The sequence below is a fragment of the Cervus elaphus genome, chromosome 5 (genome assembly GCF_910594005.1).
Source record: "Cervus elaphus chromosome 5, mCerEla1.1, whole genome shotgun sequence".
NCBI lineage: Eukaryota > Metazoa > Chordata > Mammalia > Artiodactyla > Cervidae > Cervus > Cervus elaphus.
The window spans coordinates 11,038,112-11,056,205 of NC_057819.1; the positions used below are offsets into that span (position 1 = coordinate 11,038,112).

The 18,094-nt window shown below is 39.2% G+C and overlaps 1 protein-coding gene and 1 non-coding gene across 5 annotated transcripts in view; one reads left to right on the forward strand and one right to left on the reverse strand.

Moving 5' to 3' along the window:
• PTPN11 (protein tyrosine phosphatase non-receptor type 11) overlaps positions 1-18,094 on the forward strand; it is a 65,238-nt gene that overhangs the window by 18,922 nt on the left and 28,222 nt on the right. For 2 of the 4 annotated variants that reach the window (XM_043901673.1, XM_043901675.1), the window contains exons 3-6: positions 4,003-4,197; positions 5,914-6,106; positions 9,303-9,419; positions 10,074-10,187. In XM_043901673.1, coding sequence (XP_043757608.1) covers positions 4,003-4,197; positions 5,914-6,106; positions 9,303-9,419; positions 10,074-10,187 — 619 coding nt within the window. The remainder of the gene's footprint in view (positions 1-4,002; positions 4,198-5,913; positions 6,107-9,302; positions 9,420-10,073; positions 10,188-18,094) is intronic. The other 2 variants (XM_043901674.1, XM_043901676.1) reach the window with 1 other exon arrangement.
• On the reverse strand, positions 3,358-3,464 carry LOC122695806. Its single transcript, XR_006341558.1, has one exon. It is a non-coding gene; the product is annotated as a U6 spliceosomal RNA (small nuclear RNA).

The window sequence follows — 18,094 nt, forward strand, 5'->3', positions numbered from 1 at the left end:
CATATCCCTGGCTTTATAACGTATGTATACTGTGACTTCCTTGAAAATTTTTTTTTTTTTTTAAATTCTGTGCTGGGACATATAGATCTAATTATCAATTTTAATGGCTATATAATACTTGAATGGTGTGAATATGCCACAATTTATCCCATCCCCTATTGTTGGACACTGAGTTATCTTTACTATGTTTAAAATTGTTTTGAACAGTGGCCAACCCATCCTGTTGCATGTCTCTTTGGGCCCACATGGGAGAGTTTTTTCTTGAAATTGACTTTCTCTTATATACTCACTCTGCTTGCTCTAGCTCATTCCAGGAGCCAGATCCGAACTGCTCTATGAATTTTCTTTTGTTGCTACCATTTTTAAATAAAAAAGTAAGGAAAATGTGCTCTGAGGGTTTATCCAGGACCCTTTTGGGACTTGAGAAGTCCCTTTTAGATGGGTATTAGTTTCTCAAGGAGCCTGTGTCGTCATTAGCTTTTACTTCTGTTTTGCTACCAGGAGTGGGCAGAAGCCTTCCTGAGTTTTCGGGCCTTGTCCTAGCACAGACCTCTAACCTACAGTTGAGTGACATTTGACTTACAAGAGTTTGGATGGAGATTATAATAATAATAATGAGGAGGAGGAAGAGGAGGATGATAGCAAACATTACTGAGGACTTGACACATTCCAGGCCATTTTGCTAAACACTTGCTGTGTTTCATTTTATTTAATCTCTCCAATAACCTAAGAATAAATACCACTTTATTAAGTCCTAAGAATAAATACCACTATCTCCAGCTTTGAGGTGGGTAAGCTGAAGCTCAAAGGTCAAGTTAGAAAGCTGGTCTCATACCTAGTAAGCAGCAGAGTCAGGACTACAGAACTGGTGAGGACTTTTTTTTAAAATTTATTTTTCCTCAGCTTTTTATTCTGAGCAATTGCAGGTCTATCAGAAAGTCAAAAGATGAACACAGTGAACACCCACATTCTCTTTACCTGTTGTTATAACATTTCACTATGTTTGCTGTTTCTTTTTATGAGTATGTCTTTGTGTATACTCCTTCTGCCAAACCTTTTGAAAATAAGTTGCAAATGTCAGGATGCTTATTTTTAACCTCTAAATTTTGTTAGTTCAGTGTGCATGTCCTATTAACAAGGACATCCTGTATAATTACAATATCATTATTATTATATATGAGAAATTTTAACATTGATTCAATATTATCTAACATACAGTCCCTGTTCAGATTTCTCTCGTCATTTCAATAGTGGCTTTTGAAGCCATCCCATTATGTCACATCAGGAAGCACAGAATATCTGCTTGTCTTATCTTTTGGTGTTTGTGCTCCTGGAGTGTTACTGCTTCTAGGCCCTTGTAGTAGACAGAGCTGGGGAGTAAATATATATTTGAAAGCAAATTTTAAATATATCAATATCAATAAATACATGAATATGTATCAAACCAAGTTTGATAGTTCCAATTCAACACCAGCTTCTTCACCTCTTCTCATTCCATATTTGCATTTCCCTTCACTTAGAGAGAGAACCCTGTTTTATAGCTGCATCAGTGTATGACCTCATTTGCTCAATCCTATAATAGGGAAATAGCTTCAGAATGACTGTACCACTATCATTTCTAATTACAAAGATTTCTAATTAAAGTTCATGATTTCCCTGGAGTCTTTTTTGTTCTTAGAATATATCCCAATAAGGGTGTACTGTTAGTACTGTTTTCAAAAGCTACAGGAATTAATTTTCTGTGTAGTTATGAACTTACTACAAAGTCAGATTCATTTCTTTCTATATTCATTTTTGGTTATGCACTCATTTTTTAATGTATATGATATACATGGTTTTTTGTGTATATGATATAACAGACACTGAGATGTTTGTATATGTGTGTGCATGACATGTTTATTGTTCTAGTTTTCTGCAGGTGATCTAAACTTTTTGTTATGCGCCCATGGTATTAGTCAAGGAAGATCCCCTGTTTTAATTTTGAGGAAAAAATATACAGAAAAATACATAAATTTATGTCCAATTATCCATGTTGTGTTTCTTGCCAGTCATTTTTTTCTTCAAAGTAAAATATAAAGTAAAGCAAAATTTCCTCTTTTTCACCACACTTTCTGCTGTTCTTTTCTTTCCCAGAAATAACTGCTTTCTGAGTTTGGTATATTTCTAGTTCATTTTAAAAAGGGTACATATAGTAAATAATGGAACATAAAAATAATAAAATGTAAACATTATTATATATATGTCTGTGGTCTGTGTCATGAATAACACATGCTATGACTTGTGTACATTCTGAAATTTTCATAAATGGTGCATGCTAAGCGTATCATTCTACATTGTGCTTCTTTCATGCTCTCACATGTATATTTATGTATATATACATTTTTTTTTTTTTTTTGGCTGCACAGCATGCCTTGCCAGATCTTGGTTCCCTGACCAGGTATCGAACCTGGGCCCCAGGAGTTAAAGCACCAAGTCCTAGCCACTATACCATCAGGGAATTCCTAATATCATGTTTTTGATATCCACCTATGTTGCTTTATATTGATCTAGTCCATAACTGAAATATCTGTTTTTGTGTTATGTTCTTAAGGTTAGAGATAGGAAAGCTCATGTGCTAAAATAAAATCAGGTGGAGCTGGAGGAGAGACTTACTTGAAGTACATTTTTTTACGCGGAAAAGATTGTCACCATAAATTAGAAGTAGATATTGTTATTAACATTGTAGGGTGCTTTTTTTGTACCTTGTTCCCATTTTCCTTTATCTTTGGATAAAGATAGTAATGTTTATATTTAACAGAGGCCTCATCAATAATGCTGTAGGGTCAGACTGAAAAATAAATATAGGTTAGTGGCTATCATTTTAGGATTGCCAGACTTCTTGGGTCTGCAAAGATGATTATGAGTAACGAGGTATATTTAGTAGTTCGGAAAACCAAACGGAAAATCATCAGACTGTCTAGGCTAACTAAAATACCAAGTTTTAGAAACTCTTGGCCAGTGTGTTACATCAGTTCAGTGGGTTGACATATTAGCCATCTCATTTTGGAAACTCTGTCAGTTATATGTCTTTAAAATGATTTTTAAAGATACAGTTTTGTATAATATCTTAAAGTGTATAGTGAGGCGAGTTTTGACAAGTATACTTATTAATGCGACCAGTACTCCACAATCAAGATCTTGAATATTTCTTTCACCCTCAAAAGTCCCTTTGCGCTCCTTTCTAATCTTCCTCCCGTTAAGAGGTCAGCGATATTCTCTTTTCTATCCCCATTGACTAGCTTATTTGACAGCAGCATATAAATGAAGTCATACAGTATATTTTCTTTTGTGTCTGACTTCTCCCTCTGTTTTTTTTTTTAAATTATGAAATGCTTCACGAATTTGCATGTCATCTTTGCGCAGGGGCCATGCTAATCTTCTCTGTACCATTCCAGTTTTAGTATATGTGCTGCCAAAGTGAGCACTGGCTTCTTTGTCATAACCTAATGTTTTAGAGATTCACCTATGTTGTTTGTGTATATCAATGGTTCTGTGTCTCTCTTTGTAAATTCCTATATAATATTCCATTGTATGAGTATTTGTGTACATTTTGGCGATAAATATTTGATTTTTCACTTTTCTTCTACCACAAAGAGGCTGCAATGAATATTCTTGAACCAATCTTTTGGTAGCCATGAAGTTTCATTTTTGGAGGGCAAAATACTTAGGAGCGGGTTTACTGAATTATAAGGTAAATGTATGTTTAATTCTAATGATACTCATCGTGATTAATTAGTGTTGAGAAAAGAGATCGCCCCTTACCATACACAGAACCCTTTGTGTTGAAATGGTTGACTGTGTGGTTATTTTTCACTCAGTGCCTTTGTTTAAAAAAAGCATAAACTTGTACCTTCTTTGGGTTTCTTTCAGTTAGGTAAAATCTGATAATGAATGTGAGATCCATATTTACTAGTATAGCTCTCTATTTGTCTTCCCCCCCACCTTTCTAATGGACTATTTTAGAAGAAATGGAGCTGTCACCCACATCAAGATTCAGAACACTGGTGATTACTATGACCTGTACGGAGGAGAGAAATTTGCCACTTTGGCTGAATTGGTCCAGTATTACATGGAACATCATGGGCAACTAAAAGAGAAGAATGGAGATGTTATTGAGCTCAAATATCCTCTGAACTGTGCCGATCCTACCTCTGAAAGGTCAGTTCTGTTTACATAACTGTGGAGCCTGCGTCTTTCCCGTGTCATAGGTCTGATGTGAATGCATCATGGGGGTTTGGCTTCTATCTGTTTCTTAATCTTAAAATCTTAAAAATCTCATAATCTTAAAAGTTTTACTAAAGTAACTGTGATAGGATAAGTTTACTCTCAGAGTGGCCTTTTCTTGCAAAAACTTCAGTCTCACTATTACTTAGAACTCGTAGAAGTCTCAGACAGTTCCTGTATAGATTATACTTGGTACGTGCAATAATTTTAAGATTATTGAATTTGAATGTTACTGAACTTTGAGAGTTAGGAGAGGAAAACAAACGCTAATGGAGACACCAAAACGGTAGCAGTTCCCTGTAGTAGCTCCTGAGCAGCTATTCAGCGATGCCACCAACAGATGTCAGTTTAAGCTCAGAAGTGGGAGAGCAGAGAACTCAGAGGGTTCAGATTGTTCATAAGCTCTTTGATGTTATATCCACGAATGTGTGGGAATGACCTTGCTTAGAGGGAATTGTATTATTTCTGAGATCTTTCCCTTGTTTTGGAACTAGGCTGATGAAAGCTGGGGCTTGACTTAATTGTATTGATTTTATTGGTTTTCTTCTGCATTCTCGGTCTCCTTTCTGACTCAGTACCAAATCAGGGTCTCTTATTTAGGTTTGTATATTTTCTGTCTTCAGATAGCTTTCTCCTCTTTATACCTTCATGCCATTGTTATTTTATGCTGATCATTTGTTGGCCAGCCAGATTATTAAGCAAAAGACTGTCAGCCAACTCTCTCCAGTTTATTTCTTAATTTTACTGTCTTTGGCTGAGAGTGGATGAAAAATATCTTGATAAACATACCTTCAGTGATGACCGATTAGCACTACGTGCGGATCATGCTTGTTTCCTCAGGAACCCGAGGGGAAAAGCCACATTATTAATATGACTATGTTAAGATGTTTTCTGTAGTAACTTAGAGCAGTATTTTCTCAAAGTCTGACCTCAGACCGCCTACATTAGGACTCTAATGTGCTAGTTAAAAATGCAGATTGCTGGGCCCCATTCTGACTTAGTGTATTGGTATCTCTGATTGTAAGGTATGAGAATTTACATCGTTAGCCCAATCCTTTGCCTCTACTCCAGGTCTCATGTGCATTAAAATTTGAAATGATAACCCAGCGGATAGTCCAAACATGTGGACAGCAAACTTGGAGGCTCTTGAAGTATAAGTTGAAAATCTGGAAAAGCTTGGAATGTTTGAATTCATTTCTAACAAAGATCCTTTTTTTATGGAGTGTTTGCATGCCAAAGCAAGGGCAAACATTCAAATGATTCTCTGTCACTACCATAACTCTCTATTATAATTTCTTTAAATGACTGTGATTAAATAGTTGGTCATTTTGGGGTTGGGCAGTGGAGAAATGACAGACTGCGTTTTTAAAAGATGAGGGATTTAAAAGAAATTAAGAAAGATTGAGGATATTGGTGTTCAGATGCCTGTGGGCTCATTTAAGGAATTTAATGGTTACTCCTAACATCTTTATCATTTTTCCTGCATGCTGGGGGTGCAGGTTCAGTCTTGAATGGGATGGATCAGTCTGTTGGATGAATGTGTCTATTTTAAATTGTTTTGAGAGATCACTGTGGATGGTAGTTTTATAAAAGGATGTTGTGAACTCATTGAAGAACTCAATTGATTGTCATTTAACAAAAAAATATTAGGTGGTTTCATGGACACCTCTCTGGGAAAGAAGCAGAAAAATTATTAACCGAAAAAGGAAAACATGGTAGCTTTCTTGTGCGCGAGAGCCAGAGCCACCCTGGAGATTTTGTTCTCTCTGTCCGAACTGGAGATGACAAAGGGGAGAGCAATGATGCCAAGTCTAAAGTGACCCACGTCATGATCCGCTGTCAGGTAAAGCCCCAGCTGAACCATGAGTCTTCTGAAATGTCATCTTTGGGTGGTTTTTCTGTTGGGAGAAGACCAGCACCATTTCTTCCAAAGTCAGGTTTTCTTTGTTCACTTAGGCGAGGGCTTCTACACTGAGTACCTTGTTAATTATAACTGTTCCATCACTTCAGGGCTTTATTATATTACTTATTTCCTGTGTGTCTTTAGCAAGTCACCTTCTGCCCTGTGATATCTTTTTTAGTTTTTTTGTGAATGCACCACTTGGCTTGCAGAATCTTGAACCCTGGTCCTTGGCGGTGAAAGTGTGGAGTCCTAACCACTGGACTGCCAGGGAATTCCCAGCCCCACAGTATCTCAATCTACTTGTACGTTGTTGTAGCTGGAATCTGACTCCGTCTGAATTTCTAAATCAGTGGCCTCAGCTCCTCCCTTGGGTTGGCATAGTATAGCCTGTGACTACATGTGATTTCATATCAGTTAAGGCTGGGAGAATTGAACTCACCATTTCTTGTTTTTAATGTGGTGGCTAGACCAGGTTGGGTTTTTGGTCAACTACATCAAACTTTGTTTTGACATAGTGTTTTCTTTTTTTTTTTTTTTTTAGTTTTAATTGGAGGCTTATTACTTTACAATATTGTGGTCGTTTTTGCCATACATTCACATGAATCAGCCATGGGTGTACATGTGTTCCCCATCCTGACCTTTCCTCCCAACTCCCTCCCCATCCCATCCCTCAGGGTCATCCCAGTGCACCAGCCCTGAACACCCTGTCTCATGCATCGAACATGGACTGGCGATCTATTTCACATATGATAATGTACATTAGCATAGTTTCTTAAATAGTAACTGTGTATTCACTTATTGCTTCAGTTTTTTAATAAGATTAAAAAAAACCAGCTTTATTGAGATATAATTCACACACCATGAAATTCACTCTTTTTAGGGTGGACGGTTTGGTAGGTTTTTTTTTTTTTTACTATATTCACAAATTATGCAGCCAATAACACTAATTCCAGAATATTCTCATCACTCCGAAAAGAAGCCCTGTGTTCTTTACCAGTCACTCCCTATCTTTCCCCCTCCCCCCAACTCTTGGCAACCACTAATCTCTTCATTTCAATGGATTTGCCTGTTATGTGGCCTTTTGTGACAGACTTCTTTTACTTAGCATGTTTCTCAAGACTTATCCATATTGTAGCGTGAGTAAACTCTCTATTGTCAAACTTTCTGTCGTATGGGTATATACCACATTTTGTTTATCCATTAAACAATTGATGGGCTTTTTGGCTATCGTGAATAATACATTTATGTACAAGTTTTCATGCTATTCTCTATTTGATGAGACATGATGTTCATATTTTCCTTTAATTTGTATAGTTTCCTTTATTATACTGGCTGGTTTAAAGTTTTGTCTGGACTTTATCAAGGACAGTTTCTACTGAATGCTTACCTCCCATTCCCAAAACATGCTCCATACTTTCCTGTTTCTTTGCATGGCTCATGAGTTTTTGTTGGAAACTAGACATTTTATTTTTTAAAGCTTTTTATTTTGTATTGGAGTATAGCCATTTAACAATGTTGTGATAGTTTCAGGTGGACAGCGAAATATTTTACTTATTAAAAAAATTTCCCCCATGCCATATGGCTTGTGAGATCTGAGTTCCCCAACCAGGGATTGAATCTGGGCCCTCTGCGGTGGAAACTTGGAGTCCTAACCACTGGACTACCAGGAAATTCCTGGAAACTAGACAGTTAAAGCAGTATAATGTGGCAGCTCTGGAAATCTGATGTCCTCCTTTCCCAGGGTTTTTTGTTGCTGCTTTTTATCATTCCTGTAGTTGTTGCTGTTTGTGTGTTTATTGACTTTCCTGTATTCTTTGTCATGTGTGGCCACTGATGTCTCTGCTTGGTTTGCATAGTGATCACTTGCTGGTTGGACAGAGCCTTAAATGCCTTGAAACATTAAATCTCCCAGACTTTGCCAGCATTGAAACATTAAATCTCCCAGACTTTGCCAGCATGGCTCTGTGTGTGTGTGTGTGTGTGTGTGTGTGTGTTGGGGCATGTCTGCCTTTAGTGTTCTGGTACCTTAAAACTCAGCCTTAGCCTTCACTTCGTGCTTGCACACAACCTCAGAATCAGCCAGAAATAAAGATTAGAGCCTTTTTGGAACATTAAATCTCCCAGACTTTGCCAGCATGGCTCTGTGTGTGTGTGTGTGTGTGTGTGTCTGTGTGTGTGTGTGTGTCTGTGTGTGTGTGTGTGTTGGGGCATGTCTGCCTTTAGTGTTCTGGTACCTTAAAACTCAGCCTTAGCCTTCACTTCGTGCTTGCACACAACCTCAGAATCAGCCAGAAATGTGTGTGTGTGTGTGTGTGTGTGTGTGTGTTGGGGCATGTCTGCCTTTAGTGTTCTGGTACCTTAAAACTCAGCCTTAGCCTTCACTTCGTGCTTGCACACAACCTCAGAATCAGCCAGAAATGTGTGTGTGTGTGTGTGTGTGTGTGTGTGTGTGTGTGTTGGGGCATGTCTGCCTTTAGTGTTCTGGTACCTTAAAACTCAGCCTTAGCCTTCACTTCGTGCTTGCACACAACCTCAGAATCAGCCAGAAATAAAGATTAGAGCCTTTTTGGATCTTTCCTGAACTTCACATAGCCCTGCACATGCACATGTCCTTCTGGATTCTCAAGAGTATGTTGGAGGTTTTCAGAGCCCGCTATGGAAGTTGCCTGGATTTTCCTTTTAAGTTTTTGCTCAGTCTCTTATAAAGCACTGACTGGTATTGCTGCCTTAGGCAGCTGTGATATTAAACAGTTGCTGCTGATTGTTTTGGGGAGATCCCCTGAAGGCAGGGCTAAATAGGCTCTAAGTCAGGTTCAAAGACAAGCTCCGAAAACAGGGAGCTGCTAAACAGATCAAATAGTGATAATTCAAAAAAAATTCAAAAAAAAATTCAAAAAAAAAAAAAAAACAAATAGTGATAATTCTCTGGGGCTTGGTCTGGACAGCGTTCCAGTTTCATCTTGTCTACTCCAGTTGTGCTAAGCTGCTTTGTTTTCCCAGCTACTGCGGTTATGAAGCTATTGATTTTCAAGGCTACCAAGAAGTCGGGGGAGAGTTAGTTTCTGTACTTGAGTTGGGAAAAGCAGTCATTTAACATAAAGGTCATGAGTGTAATTTTTTTTTTTTGTCATGAAAGGAACTGAAATATGATGTTGGTGGAGGAGAACGGTTTGACTCTTTGACAGACCTCGTGGAGCATTACAAGAAGAATCCTATGGTAGAAACATTGGGCACAGTACTACAACTCAAGCAGGTAAGCATATTGGAAAGCTAAACTCCACCTCCTTATACAATTAAAGAAGTCCTAACATAAAATATTCCAGATGGAAGTAGAATAGTGTCATAAACCTCCACGTACCCATCACCCAGCTTCAATTATATCAACTCATCAAGTCTCGTTTCATCTATTAGTCCACTCACTACCTTCTTCCTTAGTATTTGTAAACGAATTCTAGACATTACATCATTTTCATGACTGTCTCCATATATAATTCAAAAGGCCTTATGGAGTTTTACAGCAAAGTTTTGATAAAGTTTTCATTGTAAATCCAGCTTTGGTTATCTTTAAGTGATCATTGCTTTTCACTTGGGAGTTATTGCTATTTTAAAACTCACTCATTACTTAGTGGCAAATGACATCATCTCTAACATGTGGTCTACTTATAAAGAAAAATAGGTTCAAATTTATACCAGCAGAGTAAAGTATGTGGAGATTCAAGAAAGAGGTATTTCCTGACTGAACAGAAAGGAAAGTGAAACTCTATTTGAAAACTTTTATTGTGAATACTGTGAACTTCCTGTCCTTGCTTTTATGAATGCCAACATAGAAGTCTTTTTTTTTTTTTTGCATTGACACCTTTTTCTGCAATACTTTCTTCATTTTGCACTGACTGCTGAATTTGATTAGCCCCTCAACACAACTCGTATCAATGCTGCTGAAATAGAAAGTCGGGTTCGAGAACTAAGCAAATTAGCTGAGACCACAGATAAAGTCAAACAAGGCTTTTGGGAAGAATTTGAGGTAAGTTATGAAAAAAAATTTTTTGCATGATTTATTAAATCCTATTAATGGAAGGGAAGTTAGTCTTGTGCTTGGGATTGGATCTCAAAGACTGACTTGGATCTGCAGCTCTTCTTAATTTGGTCGTTGATTGACATGGAGCAAGTTGCTGAGGGGGCTTTTTCAAAAGAGTTGGCGTTATGTTCTAGGAGAAAGGAGTTGGCAGTTAATATTAAATGAATGAGCCATTTGGCTCATGGATTTGGCTCTTTTGGTCTGGACCGCTGGCAAAATCCCAGAAACACAAAAGTACCTAATTCTTTGGAAGATTTCCAGCATTGGGTAGGATCTTTAGGAAGAATATATAGCTTTCCTGCAGCAAATAAGTAAAAGACAGTTAGCTCAAGGTGGCTTTAATCTGGGAGCTTATACTTTTTATCAGGTATAATCTGGAAGATTGTACCTTTTCAGAGATTAACTGATTTCTTCCCTGAAACCAGCTTGGGTAGGAGGATGTCCACAGTGGGAGTGGGCTGTGTTCCTGTTGCAGTGAAATATGTCACCATGGTAACCTTGTTCTCGCCCTTGTCATCCCTTTGACAGAAAACGTCCTTAAAAACAATTTTGTGTGTGTGTGTGCTTTATCTACCTTCATAGTTACCTTTAAACAGCATGCCTAGTAACCAGCAGAAGCTCCATAAATGTTTGTTGAATGAGTATTTACATTTAGCTAATATTTGTTATTATATTATTGCTATTCTGTTTATGGGAATGATCATTCCATACTTTTTGTAGGACTTTAGGATTCATGAATATTTGTGAAATGAATGAACGAGTAAATGGCCACCTGGAGTCCTTTTAACCACCATATGTCAGATCACCTTGGCGAGATATTATTTCCATTTTACAGATGAGGGAGGAGCCTTCAGGCTCAGAGAGGCTAAGTAAATTGTCAAACTTTCTGTACCATGAATATTGATTGAATTGCAGCACTGAGGGTGGGTACGGAATACAACAGTGATGGTCTTTGCTCAGTGTTCCTGACCAGGAACTTGACCTCGTGTTTATTCCTTTATAGCAGCACTGGGTTAGTCACCAAGGACACCCTGGTGAACAAGATGGACAGGGTTTTGTCTTTAAGGAGCTTTGAGTTGAGAGATGGATAAGTACAGAAATTTCAGAAATCTTACATCAGAGTTTGAATGAAAAACCTATTTTTTAAAAAAACTTTTTATTATGTAAAATTTCAAATATATACAAATGCAGAGAGAATCATCTGATTGTAGCAGTATATACCTGTCACCCCACATTAACAATTATTGTTATCTGGCCAGTCTTTTTACACTCCACTCCACTTATAATGAAGATTCATCAAATAGTAGTCATTGTTCTCATTGTACTAGTTGTCTCTTGTTGTTGTTGTTGGATCATTTTTCAAATAAGTTCCCCCTGGATCTCTGTTTTAAAATCCTAAGTCTCTTGATGTTCTCATGTGGGAGGCTCTAAGAACAGGCTAGCACCCTCATCCCCGCTTCTTTCTTTCTTGGCTGTGCTGCATGGCATGTGGGATCTTCGTTTCCCAACCAGGGATCCAACCCATGTACCCTGCATTGGGAGCATGGAGTCTTAACCACCTGACCGCCAGGGAAGTCCCCTGTATTTTTTGTAGGTTGGTCTATCTAGAAGCTTTGTCAGGTCCAGTTTTTCTTCGGCAGGACTGCATATATGTTGGTGTGTCAGGAGGCGCTCGTCACCAAAGACAAGATAAATGTTTGATTCTTTTGCTTTTTACTAAGTAGTTTTCAAAATAGCTTTCTCCAAAGAAATCTTTATCAATATGTGCTCATGGATTTTTAAAAACGTTTTGTACTTCTTTATTTTTACTTTATTTTTGCATTGGTACCTTACATTTTAATTTTTTTTTTTTACATTTTAATTTTAAAAATTTATTTCTTTATGTCTGTGCTGGGGTCTTACACTGCTGTGCATGGTCTTTCTCTAGTTGTGACAAGCAGAGGCTACTCTCTAGTTGTGGTACACAGGCTTCTCAGTGTAGTGGCTTCTTTTGCAGTGGAGACGGGCTCTAGGTGCACAGACTTCAGTAGTTGTGGCTCACAGGCTGGGGGCTTAGTAGTTCTGGGCATATGGGCCTAATTGCTCTGCAGCATATGAGGTCCTCCCAGACCAGGGATTGAACTGGTGTCCACTGCGTTGGAAAGCGCATTCTTAACCACTGGATTACCAGGGGAGCCCTACTCATGAATTTTTAACACATTCAGTGTGCGTCTGTTTACAGCATTCATTATCATTTCTGTTGCTCAAATTGTTTTAGCTTTGGCCACTGCGAGCTTCTGCAAGTGGCTTCTACTCCTTCCTGTACAACTCTAGTAGTTTTTGATAGATGCCTTACTTTCTGGTTTAATAAGTTGTTACAGGTAATACATTTCCCATGTCAGAACTGGAATCAGTCATTTCTCCAAGGAGTGAGTTAGCTTCTCTCTTTGCTTCCTTCTTTCCCTTCCTTCTCTTCCTTCCTTTCTTGGGAAGTGGTATTTAGAGACTATAGTCCAGGAGCCAGAAGTGCTTATTGCTATAAGGTTGGTTATTGCCTTCTCAATGGGTGGAGCTAGAAAAAGTTATTTTCTTGAAATAACTTACGAGTCCAGATGAAACTTCCAATTCAAATTTAGGTCTCAGAATTATAAGACTTCCACTACCTGCAATAATATGATTACTGAAAACAGTTTGTTTTCCTAGTTTTTATTTTTTAATCCTTAGGGTAGTTCCTTCAGAGAAAGAGAGTCAATTCATTTGTAATAGTTCTTCTCTATATGGTTATTTTCTAACTGGATATACAGTTAGGTTGTTTCATTTTATATTTGAATTTCAGAAATTTTTCTCTATAAAATTTTATTTGTAATTATATAAAATATTACCTTTGATTCTAAAGTCAGATATAAAAAAATACATTCAAAGAAGTCTACCTTCTATTCTCAACTTTTCCTCCTTATATTTATAGCCCTTTAAAAAAAATTGTAGCTTATCATTGCCTTTCAAAAAGCATAAGCAAATATGTATCTGTAATTTCATAACCTGTCCTTTCACGGATAAATAGTAGCATCATTTTATACACTTGTTTTTTCCAGCTTTGTCTTTTTGTCACATTGGAGTTCCACCCCACAATAGTGTCTACAGTCTTCATTCATTTTTATTGCATAATGCTCCATTGTGGGGGTGTACCATAGTTTATTCAGCTTATTGATAAGCCTGTGGATAGTTTCCAAATGAAAGAAGATACAATGGATAGCCTTGTGCATGCTTGTTTCTCTATTTTCGCCGATTATTGTTAATATTAACTTTTTTTTTTTTTTGTATTCTGTGTTAACAACAACAAAAAAGTGATGGTTGTTACTCATCTTTGTTCTTTTTTGGCCGTGCCACATGGCTTGCTAAATCTCAGTTCCCTGATCAGGGATTGAACTGGGCCACAGCAGTGAAAGCACTGAAACCTAAGCGTAGTCCCCCAGGAAACTCCCTACTCATCTTAAATCTTTATTATCTATCCTGCCTGATTTTCGTTAGCATATTTAAAGTCTGAAAAGTACTGTTTTTAATTAAATTTAAAAATATCAAACCTTTTTGGTAAATATGAGAAATAATTATAAGAAGTAAATAGTGAATTATTTTGTAATCTGGACACATTTTTATGTTACACTTTAAAATAACTGGGGCAGGGGAGGTGGGGATTAAAAAATAAAATAAAATAAAATAACTGGGGCAGTCATTTGCATCAACCACTTTTCCTATGAAATTTGACCGCGTGTGCCTGCTTAGTCTCTCAGTCGTGTCTGACTCTTTTCAACCCCATGGACTGTACCCCACCAGGCTCCTCTGTCCGTGGGATTTTCCAGGTAAGAATACTGGAGTGGGTTGCCATTTCTTTCTCCAGGGGGTCTTCCTGATTCGGGGTCAAACCTGTGTCTCTTGTGTCTCCTATATTGGCAGTTGCATTCTTACCACTAAGCCACCAGGGAAACTATAAAGTGACTATGAACTTTTTAAAAATTATAGCAGCCAGTTGGGTATCTGGTGCAGTGGTGGATTTGTTAAGTTCACTTAGGCAATGCTTAAAGAAACTAAGTCCTTCCTGCCGCTTGTGGCAGTAGGGAGTTTCTCATGATCCCATTGGTAGGGTCAGGGTGAGAACTTAGAAGGAAAGTACCTAACCTGACTTTTCTGATCATGGAAAGAAGATTGACTCTAAATGCTCACCTGATGGTTTTACTCCGTGACATCTCAAATTCAGTTCATCTTTTATACATTATTAACAACAAAATGAGGGAGAACTGAGTTGTCTTTCGGGGGAAATGGGAGAGAAACAAGATCATGTCTGAACTCTCCTATATCCTCTTCAGAGGTCAGGCTGGGGTGATGACTTGTCAGGCACTCAGTCAGGGCATTATCGTTTCATCTAAGCTGAAGCTAGATCCAAACAGCTGGTGGCCTGCTTTCTAGATCTCTTATGTACCTGCTTCTTAAATCCTGTCAATTTTTTTAAAAAATTGCCCTTTAAAGTTGGGGCCAGGGGGATAAGGCTGGGAACAGAGCGAACCATTATAGAAGAATTCAGGTCTGTGGAAGTAGAGACTCATTAAAATCTAAGTCCTCTGAAGGTAAAGCTTGATCCAACAGCAAGGCATTATTATTTTAGTGGTTGTACCTTAGTTTTTTCCCAGATGGTGATAAATTTGGGATCACTTCCTTCTTACTGTGTGTTCTGTGGTCTTCAAAGTCAACCAGAGCTCTCAATTGCAGTGCCATTGAGAATTTAGCCCTGATAGGTACATTTTGTTTGTCTGTTTGCCAGGCTTCTGATTTTCTGTAAAACTCTGCGTGTTCTTTCAGCTATTTCTCCCCAGAAGACACTTACAAATTACTTCCAATTTTGACGCATCTTAAAATATACAAAGTCTCTTCTGAAACTCTTTGGTTCTTTCCTCCTTTGTTCCTGAAATAAGTTCAGATTGACGGTTTTCTTCTAGGTCATGTGGTGTGATCAAAATGTTGAAACCCAAGCTTTGATTTTTGTCCCTGTAGCTTCTCCATCTTTTTTTCTTTCTCCCCTACCTTTTTTTTTAACTGTGGTAAAATGAGATTGCCCTTTTCTGTAAACATCTTGTATCTCTTGCATATCTCTTTTCATGACTGCAAAGAGGTGAACAATATTTCTAGATTTGATGAAGTGAGACTGACATTAAATAAATGAACAGGCAGGTTATGGTCCTGCAGTTTTATCCCTGTGATGTGCAAGTGACCTGAAAAGTGAATTTACCCCCTTGTGCATCATGTGTGAGAGCGAGCGTGCTACGTTGCTTCAGTCGTGTCCGACTCTTTGTGACCTCATGGACTGTAGCCCACCAGGCTCCTCTGTCCATGGGATTCTCCAGGCAAGAATACTGGAGTGGGTTGCCATTTCCTCCTCCAGAGGATCTTCCTGACCCAGGGATCAAACCTGCATCTCTCACATCTCCTTCATTGGTTCAGTTCAGTTTAGTTGCTCAGTCATGTCCGACTCTTTGTGACCCCATGGACTGCAGCACGCCAGGCTTCCCTGTCCATCACCAACTCCTGGAGCTTGTTCAAACTCATTTCCATCGAGTCAGTGGTGCCATCCAACCATCTCATCCTCTGTTGCCCCTGTTCTCCTCCCGCCTTCAATCTTTCCCAGCATCAGGGTCTTTTCCAATGAGTCAGTTCTTCGCATCAGATGGTCAAAGTATTGGAGTTTCAGCTTCAGCATCAGTCCTTCCGATGAATATTCAGGAATGATCTCCTTTAGGATGGACTGGTTGGATCTCCTTGCAGTCCAAGGGACTCTGGAGTCTTCTCCAACACAACAGCTCAAAAGCATGAATCCTGCATTGGTAGGTGGGTTCTTTACCACTAGCACCACCTGGGAAGCCCATTATGCGTTATGGTTTTGTTCAAATGAAACTGTTGGTGAACAAATAGATACACTTCAGCCCTGCTGTTCTATGTCTACTGTGTGCATATTATCTAAGAAAATAGCCCAGGTGAGTCTGTGGGCCCAGCACGGACAGACGGTCCTCTCTGGTTTGCTCACTGTGGCCCCAGAATCCGGCAGAGCACCTGGCAAACAGTAGGCGCAGCGTTTGTTTCTGCATTGTGTCAAGTGGGAGCTGTTTTCAGTAGCAAGAGAGACTTGTGTTGGCTTCAGACCCTTTGCTTATATTCAATAGGGAGCAGCTCTCTGATGCTTAAAAAGTATGGAGGAATGTTCCAGGCTTTGCTTTGACATGTCCCTCTTTATTCTCATGCACTTTTCTTTTGGGGTCCCTGTTTGAGGCTTGGCGAATCCACATTGTAGTCCCTGCAACCCCTCTCCACACTTGCTTAAAACGATGTCATTCAGGATTGCAGTAATGAATTTCAGAAAGATTTCAGTTATGAACTTTTTGATTAAAAAAAAAGATACACACAGATAAACCCGACACAACACCTTATTCACTGGGGTTCTGTTTTCCAAAGCACTTTAAAGCTTGTTTTCTTCAGTATTTTGGATTTTTTTCAAGGCCCATCCTCCTTCTGTTTTACACAAACCTCTCTTCCCTGTTGTGGTCTGAAGCTGTTCTCCGTTTGCATGGGCATTGCAGGCAGTTCGCTGACAGCCACACAGATGTCCTGGATTCTGCCAGCAACTCTGCCAGCCAGCGTGTCTCCAGAAGGAGCTCGTGCCTATCTTCAAACCCACAGTCCGGTTTGATTTCTTTAAAGTGATTACATCCGCTCAGGGGAGCTATAAATTCTCCTTGGAGGTGGTTAGGTTTTTATGGAGACAAGACTTTTAACTGCACCTCAAAGCTGTGCTTCGAATAATGATTCTTGCTGGTGATCTCTAGCGAAAATCTTCCGCTTGGTGACTAAGCAAACCCACGTTGAACAACAGCCCCCAACCAGGGCTCCAGCCTCGTGCTTAAATGCCCTAGGATGGCAGCCTTGAAGCTGTCATCAGGGTTTTCCATCCAGGCCCGAGCTCGCAGCTGCTACCTTCCTGCCGGCAGAGCATCACAGTGGCTAGGAGGGTCTATTCCACAAGCTTCATTCTGGAGAAATTCCTTTGTTTCTTTTGAACTCTTTCTCTTTCAACTTCCCTCCCCTCCTGCTTTTGTTCTGCGCCTCTTCAGTGTCAGGTTTTTCTCTTTAGGAATGTTTTCATTTGCTGGAGCTGCCTGACGTCTTTACAGAGAATTGAAGAACCTAAGGTACTTCCAGGTACTTTCACATCTCTGCTTAACCTTCCCCTCTGCTTTTGAACATCCTTGGTGCTTTCTACACCTGTGGTTGTCCTTCTGTCTTCTCCATCCAGGGGGCCTATGTTGTGGCCTCCATTTCTTCTTAGCCCCTTTCTTCCTTAACCTTGGAATGTGACAGTCCCTGGTACATTAAAGTAACACTTTCAGAAGACACCAGTGGCTTGCCTTCTTTCTTTTTTGGGGGGCTGTGTTTGGTCTTCATTGCGGCACATGGGCTCAGTAGTGCGGTGCATAGGCTCTCCAGTTGCAACACGCAGGCTTGGTTGCTTTGTAGCACATGGGAACTGGGATCTTAGTTTCCCAGCCAGGGATTGAACCCATGTCCCCCACTTTGGAAGGCAGATTCTTAACCATTGGACCACCAGGGAGGTCCCACCAAAGACTTTCTTAATTGTGATTAAAAAAATAGTCTTTTCTCTGGCCTTTTTCCTCCCGTGAGCTGGTCTTGAGACAGCTGTCCAGCCTCTCCCACCATCTTCTCATTTCTCTGATAGCAGCATGTGCCTGGTGTATTCCTTCCTCCCATCCCGTGTGCCCTTCTTGCTGTTCACTGCTCTCTTTTCTGACCAGTTAACTCTGCTGGTTCTCCAAGAC